Here is a 7,885-nt window from a genome sequence, read left to right on the forward strand (position 1 = left end):
CCCCCCCCCCCCCCGTGAGTCTAGTTTCCAAAGCTGCTCTCTGTGGTGCTGGCTTTTCTGGAAAGTGAAAACTATCCTTCGGAATTGCCCTTCCACAGCACAGACAGTCGCTGAAAAACTGAAACGAGGGAGAATTCAGGTCCCCAAAGAGGAAAAGCCAGATCTGCTTAGGTGTCCCAAATAAGAGCTCAGGCTTCCTGAGCGACTTGGACAGAGTTTCTCCTGTATTTTGCTTAGATCCCTCTGCACCAGGAATCCTTCTGTTGGACTGCAGCTCAATGCCTTTGATTTCCCCTGAATTCAAAAATTGTGATTTTCTTCCACCCTTGAAAAACAAATACACAAACAAACAAACAAAACGGACAAGCCAATGCTGTGGGAGGAGAGACGGAACACTTGAGTACCAGCTTGAGTACATTTCACCTTCTTCCACTTGGAAAAGCCTCTTAGGAATAGTGGGCAGGATTTCAAGACTTCTTTTCCTTTCTTTTTTATTTCTTCTTATTTTTCCTTTTTGTTGTTGTTGTTCTTTGTTCTTTGAGTTAGGAGTGATTGAAAGGTGTTTCAGTATAGGTTCCCAAGTGAAGTTCCCAGGAGCGGTTCCCAAGAATCCTCTAAAGGGAGTTTTTTTAAGGCTCAGCTGGCAGCCCTACCATGGTACCTGCTGGGAGGCGATGCAGCCTAGTGGCAAAACCGGCGAGCCAGAGCGGAGGGAGCTGGAACTGGTGTGGGAGACAGGTCCTTCCCACTCACCAGCACACACAGCAATCCTGACTCTAACGCACAGTACTGGAAGAGAGAGACTTCCGGGTCTGAGGAGCAAACTCAGCCTCGGTTGCCTAAGGGCTCAAAGTTAGTTAAATGGAGCTGGCTTCCCCTTAGAGCGCTTTTTATGAAACCAAATGTTAAGGAAAAGCAAGGCTTATGTGTACATTTCTTACCAGCCTAAAATACATGTCAAACAACTCAAGCAAACATTTTTAAAAAGTCATTCATAGCAGGTTCACAGACCATTTTACAGATAGAACCACCGCACGTGTGTCCACTGCTGCGCAGTAGCCAAGACTGAACGCAGTGATCAGGGACTGTGCAAGCAGCTGGCAGGATTCTCTAAGGTTCCCACCCTCAAGGGTCCGGACCCACTCTGTTGACAAATAGGTCTCAGCTCAGAAGCAAGTCCGTACCAGGCCCCTGAGCGCAGAACCAGAAGAATTCCACACACCCCCACACACGCGCACACGCACACACACACACACACACACACACACACACACACGCACGCACGGCACACAGCTGCCTCTTCACTCCCACCCCAGCACCTTCAGTGCCCGACGACGACGTGCAGATGCAGCGAGGGCTTCACAGGGCGTTTGCGAATCCAGGCTTGGATGGAATCAAGGTAACCCGGGGACCTCCCTGAGCCTCCCAGTGTCAGGAAATGGTTCCCTCTGAAATCAAGTCTCTGTTCTGGCTTGGACTACCACTCCCTAAATTCTGGCCATCGACCACGTCCTAAAGGCTGTGTCACCAGTTTCCTTTCCTTTTCTCAGGATAGCACATTCAGAGGATTTCGGAAGGACTCCAAAAGTTAGGGGATGGAGGGCCCTGAGCCCCAGTTTCTTCTGCGTCTGGCTGAGAGCGCCAGCACCGTGTGTCCAAAGAGAGGACAAGAAGCCCTTTCTCCCCAGAATGCCCCCTTCCCACCCCCTCCTCACTGCAGGGTATTGACGCTCCCTAATCTCTCCCGAACTAATATTAAATATCCCAATATGGAAGCAAAACAATCTCCCCTAAAACAAATAATTAAAATGCTGCATCATTCATTTTCTGAAGAGCTTTGAGCCTCCTAAAGATCATTTCTAATCTGCTGTCGACAAGCAAAGGACACAATCGGTGCGTTTAGCAAGGAAAACGTGTTTAGAGCTTGAGCCGGTTTCCTCCGATCTCTTCCGATACAACAGAGCGGTCCTCTGGGGGAGGGGTCCTCCGCTCCACCACCTGGCCTATTTGCTGGGAGTCCCCACGTCCTCCCTGAGAAGGGGTCCGCGCGTCTGTTGGTCTCCAGCACCCCTCCTTCCACCGTCCTTAGAGCTAACTGATCCTGTAAAGATGCAACCAACCCCTAGCACCTGTGAACGTATAGAAGACACCGAGGCCAGAGTCTGTGCGCTCTACGGTGCGCATCCTACACGCGAGAAATACTGATTTCAATTAGGCAAAGCGGGAAAGGACGGCGGGAGTACCTATCAGTGCGGAGCGCTCAGGATCGCCGAGGCTTGCAGCGAGGCGCTGCCCAGCGGGAGGGGCAAACTCTGAGAGGTTCAGTTGCATCCTCCATCCTGTAGCCTTGTATCTTCTCTTCCGGTTACCAACTTTCAGAAGGGCTACCAAATCTCGCTTGTAATCCTTAAGTATTTCCACCTTGGAGACTTGCAGGAAGATGGTCGTTGTATACCAAAGCCAGAGGCGGGCGCGCACCTCTCGTGGCGATTCGGGGACTGTGGCTCGGGAATCACAGCTCCAGACGCCCTCGCTGGCAGGCAGGCTCCGGGATCGTCCCAGGACTGGGGATCGTTCGACTGAAACCCTCGGCGTTCTCGGCTCGGTCGCGAGCTTCGCGGTTCCGGGCTGGTTCCCGGGATCGCGCTCTGGCGCTGCGCTCTTCCCCAAAGAGAGTCGCTCGCAGAGCAGCCCCCGCCCACGGCCTCCTCCGGTCCGAGGAGATGGAAGTGGCCCTCGCTTCTCCCGAGCGTCTTTGCTCTTTGCCCTTTGCCTGGGTGGGAGTGGGGGTGGCGGAGCGCAGACGCGAGAGAAGGGGTGGGGAGAGGCGGAGTGGAGGCTGGAAGGGGGCGACTGGACTCCGATCCCAGCGTTGGCCAGAGGGAGGGCGGGGGCCCGGATGCACAGTATGGCTGCGCACACCGGGTCCTCGGGGCTGGGGAAATCTCGGGCACCAGGAAGGTGTACGCCCTCGCTGGCAGGCAGGCTCCGGGATCGTCCCAGGACTGGGGATCGTTCGACTGAAACCCTCGGCGTTCTCGGCTCGGTCGCGAGCTTCGCGGTTCCGGGCTGGTTCCCGGGATCGCGCTCTGGCGCTGCGCTCTTCCCCAAAGAGAGTCGCTCGCAGAGCAGCCCCCGCCCACGGCCTCCTCCGGTCCGAGGAGATGGAAGTGGCCCTCGCTTCTCCCGAGCGTCTTTGCTCTTTGCCCTTTGCCTGGGTGGGAGTGGGGGTGGCGGAGCGCAGACGCGAGAGAAGGGGTGGGGAGAGGCGGAGTGGAGGCTGGAAGGGGGCGACTGGACTCCGATCCCAGCGTTGGCCAGAGGGAGGGCGGGGGCCCGGATGCACAGTATGGCTGCGCACACCGGGTCCTCGGGGCTGGGGAAATCTCGGGCACAGCAGGAAGGTGAGGCGATCGGTCGAGTCCCTCACTTCTAGCAGGAGCAGGAGGGGCGGTGGGCACAGGCGGAGACCGCCGAAGCTTCCAGGCCAAGGAGACGCTCGCGGCGGCGGCGGCCAAGGCATCTTTTAAGACTGACCTGCTTTAAAAGTGCCACTTCCATGGCCTAGGAAATAACTAAAATCGGATTACACGCTACTTACCAACGTGTGCTCCTAAACCGGGAGCGCCAGGTCGGGTATTAGGAAGCAATATAGGAAAACGCGAGGCTGGAACCCGAATGCAAATCCATCAGCCGCCCCCAAATCGCGCACCGAGGGAGCGGCGCTCGGGAGCCCCCAGATCAGCCCATACCGGAGCCTCAGCCAGCTCGGCCCCCCGCACCCCGGCCCCTCCTCCGCGCCAACTGTGTAAATCAGCAGCCGCAGTCCTCGCGCCGCGCAACGCAGGCAAATCCCTGCTTAGGGAGCAGGAAGCAAGCGATCCCTCTCTCTCTCTCTCTCTCTCTCTCTCTCTCTCTCTCTCTCTCTCTCTCCTTTATCAGTCACAATCTGGCAGCTCTACAAAGAGAAGCCCTGTCAGGAAGTCAGCATTCTGTTGATGTGGATTGATTTTAACTTTTGCAAATGAGACGTGGTTGTTTGGAAAATTACAGCCCCACGCTGGCAGGGGTGGAGGAGGGGAGGAGGATGCGATCAAATTAGGATGCTCTGAGCTGTATCGGTGGGCGATACCGCTCAGCCCTCGGGGAGCCATTCCAAGCGATGTGCAGTAATCCCAACCTTCGGGAGGCATGGGTGACAGTTTGAAAGTATACACATTCCCTCATCTATTTACACTTGCGGAGGGGGTAAACTACCATCAGAGGAGGTGGGGCATTTACTGGAGAGATGTTAGTTACCACTTCTTGTGACAAATTAAATAAGGACATAGGAGCAATTATTGCACCTATGTGCAAGTACTGTTACATTATGGAGGGGACCAATACCCTCCACTGCAGTCGTATTAATGCAGTCATTTAATGCTCTGTTCAATCTGCAGTGTAAACCAACGCAGTTCTTTTTAACAGATCCCTTTCATCAGCAACTGTGCTGGAGAAAAGGCAATGTTCTTCTAACTCCCAAACTGAACAGGATGTCTGTCGTCTGGGGGAGAGCAGCTCTGTATCTCTCGTTCCTTCCCTAAGCGAATGCACTAAATTGTCCAAGACAAATAAAGTTGCGTATGTATATACAATTGCAAATTTAAATGAGATGGACTCTATTTTTAAAAGCTTTCAAAGGAACTCTACCTCACTTCTTGCAAGGAAACAATTCTCTTTTAATTTATACATAACCTGTGAGAAACAGACCACGAGATAGGACCTTTTTTCCTTTATTGTTCTGTTTTCTAGATACTTTATGCCACTAGTCTGTATTATGCACATATATTATAGTCTACTCTTCATATTACCCTCATTAAAAGAGGGTAGAGATTGTCATGGAGAGAAGCAGGGCCTGTGGACTTTTTTGAAATATGCACACACATACACACACACACACACACACACACACAGGAAATTCAGTACGGCAACTTGTTGGTTATAGGCATGCAATATGGATTTAGAACAGCATACTTAAAATGTTTCAATTCGTTCTTCAAAACATTCAAAGTTCTTTAGGATCATTAAGATTGCTAAATTATCTACAGGGACCTAGACAGTGATAAAGGCATCGTGATATCAAAATCTATGATTTTAAAAAGAAGTACTTCAGCTCAACTGGCATGAATTCCAACCCTTTCTTCGGTATTTTCTAGGTGAATAATATTTTCAGTGTGTACTTTACATATGAGAAGACACAGATGTGGAGAGAATGTTTATCATAGTGTTTCACTCACTAGATCTCCAAAACAGGGTTTAGAAGTTATGTGCAATAAAGGGTATCAAGAGAGCTTATCCTCATAACAAATTGGTCAGATTTAGAAAAACAAAACAATCAGTACCAGTAGGCTGATGAGTCACAGACATGTTTCTGGCCTTTTCAGGTGATTGCTCAATTTTAGGCAACTCCTTCATGGGTACACCCTATTCTGTGTGGGCAAGTGTGAAGTCACACAATTGCCCCTTTAGCCTCAAGGTTTGAGAGGGTTACAGTAACCCTGAAATAAATCAGGCAACACCACCCCAGAATAGTTGAATATTTTGCACTTTTTGGAACTGTTTTCACTTCATTTTTTTCTCAAGGTTATTTGTTGATGAGCAAATTCTGGAACTCTGGTATGATACTTGAGGGTATTGGAAAGCCAGGGAAGATTGTATAACTAGAATGCGATTTTAAGGTTGAAAATGGGTACTTCAAACACAAACATTTTAAACAAACAATATATCGTGGAGTAAGTGATTTTGATGGATCTTTTATTCTAGGTTGTGATTTTTTAGTGTTCTCTGCAAAGCTGTTTATTTATATGTTTATAGTTTTATTTAATCAAATACTGCTCACAAGGTCAAAAAGAAGAACATTCATTTAAACAAATGTTCTTATTGATGATACATAATATATGATAGAAAGTATAAAATAACATACAATATAACTTTCAATTTAGCAAAGAAATGATCTATATTACTGATTGGCATTTAAGTTACAAAGATATTATAATGTTTCAAATAGTTTCCTTTTAGCTGTTCTGTCTTTTTCCAGGGTGGAGCAATAGTATTAAAATAAATGCAATTTTCATGTTTTCCTTGTCTACCATATATATATATATACCACTCTGACTTTTTCTATAAAATAAATAAGTCTGTTGAAATGTTTTATACAAAATGAAGTAAAACTAGAGAACTATTTGTTTTAAAGTTGAATAGTCACCCCAGGAAGTTTCAAACTCTAAATGAGGTCATCAATCAGTATATCAGTATGTGCAACATATCTAAGTATTCTACATACTGTATTTATCTGTTTTTAAGTAGCTTATATATATTCATTGTCTGTGTCATTCTTTTCTTTTTCCAACCTAAGTAATTTTTAGACCAAGAAATTAGATACTGGAGTAGCAGCCAAAGATAACTGCATCCTCAATTGATTAACTTTTGTATAATATTACTGAAACAAGTGAGAATATAGTCATATTAATTTTGGAAATGGAAACACAACCTAACAAATTAAGTGAATAAAATATGAAAAACATATTTCCAATTTTCTGTTTGGAGACTGTTAATATTTAAGGAAATAATTCAGAGAATTGAATAATTTGTTCTGAGGGCTGTGTAATTACAGAAATATTTGCTTATATAGGTCTTGTACCTTCAATGGTGAATTTTTTTTTCCATCACGGGGGTTGAACCTAAGATTTTGAACTAAACTACATCCCCAGCCCTTGATTTTATTTTTATTTTGAGGATCTCACTAAATCACTGTATTGCCCAGACTAAGGCTGGAAATCTTGATCCCCCTGTGTCAGTCTCCCAGAATGCTGGGATTACAAACATTTGCTACCACAACCAGCTTAGATGAAACACTTTTGAAATAGTCTATCATGTAGAAAAATTATAAAACAATTAATAATATTTTTCCTCAAAAGCACTGTATTAACTTTATTGAATCAGCATAGAATTTTGGGTGATAGTTGTATTATCATTTTAAGTAACATGCTACAAATATGGGGAAGGAGTTATAAGATACTCACCTGGATACTTGCCTTCCATATACTGTTTCACTAAAACGTTACAGAGTATTTTATAGACATTCACTAAATGAAACCTCAGCTTATTTTTGAGGTACACAGGAGCTTTCATCTCAAAGGGTAATTGAATTAAGATAGAATTTATTAGTAAAAAGTTTCTCAATTTTTACTTGTAGGCTGGATTAAGTCATTATGTTTTTTTTTTTAAAGTGACTTACCACAATTATTTGGCATTCAGAAATTGTATATGTTAAGATTAAAATTACAAAGAAGAGAAAATTTTCTTCAAATGACAAGATGAAGGGCCGAGGAGCAGTGGTTCTTCCACTCGCCTTGCTCTTGTTCCCTGGTACAAAAAAACAAACAAACAAAAAAAGGACAAGAGAGGAGAAATAAATCAAAGGCACTGGTTGAAGCATGTTAATTGTTGATTCATGCATCAGGAAATAAGTAGGTGTAATATGGCAAGAAATTATGTAAAAGATTTGAGGTACAGTGACAAAGGAAGTTTTTATTTTAAAATAAATACATCTTTACAATATTATGAGAGATGAGAATGGTACTAATTCTGTAGAACCACAGAATCTCTACTTTAATAAGGCCTTGAAAAGTTACTTGACTGAGCCAATAATTATGTGATAGTGGGATCTCTTCATTCTCTTCTGACAAGTACTTAGTACCCTAACCTCTCTTATGGTGCTTACTGCACCTCAGGGTGCTCCATTTTACTCTGACAATTTAACTGATGGTAAATACTTTCAAACAAAATCTTTGCTTTTCATTAATTTGTCTTTAAAAATCTAAGAGAAGGCATTTTCTACTTATTC

At 45.5% G+C, this 7,885-nt stretch overlaps 2 protein-coding genes across 6 annotated transcripts in view; both read right to left on the minus strand.

The window, feature by feature from the left end:
- The window catches only part of Slitrk3 (SLIT and NTRK like family member 3), an 11,888-nt gene extending 7,993 nt beyond the window's left edge, over positions 1-3,895 (minus strand). The window contains exon 1 of one of the 5 annotated variants that reach the window (XM_010604189.2): positions 3,602-3,895. Coding sequence is in view for 1 of the 5 variants with exons in the window: in XM_033762510.1 (XP_033618401.1) it covers positions 1,012-1,014 (3 nt within the window). In the remaining 4 variants the exon portion in view is untranslated. Of the gene's footprint in view, positions 1-1,011; positions 1,030-1,319; positions 1,371-2,129; positions 2,191-2,243; positions 2,322-3,601 lie in introns of those variants that run through there. The other 4 variants (XM_010604190.3, XM_033762511.1, XM_010604192.2 and 1 more) reach the window with 4 other exon arrangements.
- LOC117285748 lies at positions 2,204-4,193 on the minus strand. Its single transcript, XM_033762691.1, has 3 exons — positions 4,052-4,193; positions 3,004-3,425; positions 2,204-2,562 (listed from the first exon to the last, which is right to left on the minus strand). Exons 1-3 carry the CDS (start codon positions 4,191-4,193, stop codon positions 2,212-2,214), a joined length of 915 nt encoding a protein of 304 aa, XP_033618582.1. The 3' UTR covers positions 2,204-2,211.
- Positions 4,194-7,885: the final 3,692 nt, after the last annotated feature.

This window comes from Fukomys damarensis, unplaced genomic scaffold (assembly GCF_012274545.1).
Source record: "Fukomys damarensis isolate Sample0158 unplaced genomic scaffold, DMR_v1.0_HiC HiC_scaffold_12, whole genome shotgun sequence".
NCBI lineage: Eukaryota > Metazoa > Chordata > Mammalia > Rodentia > Bathyergidae > Fukomys > Fukomys damarensis.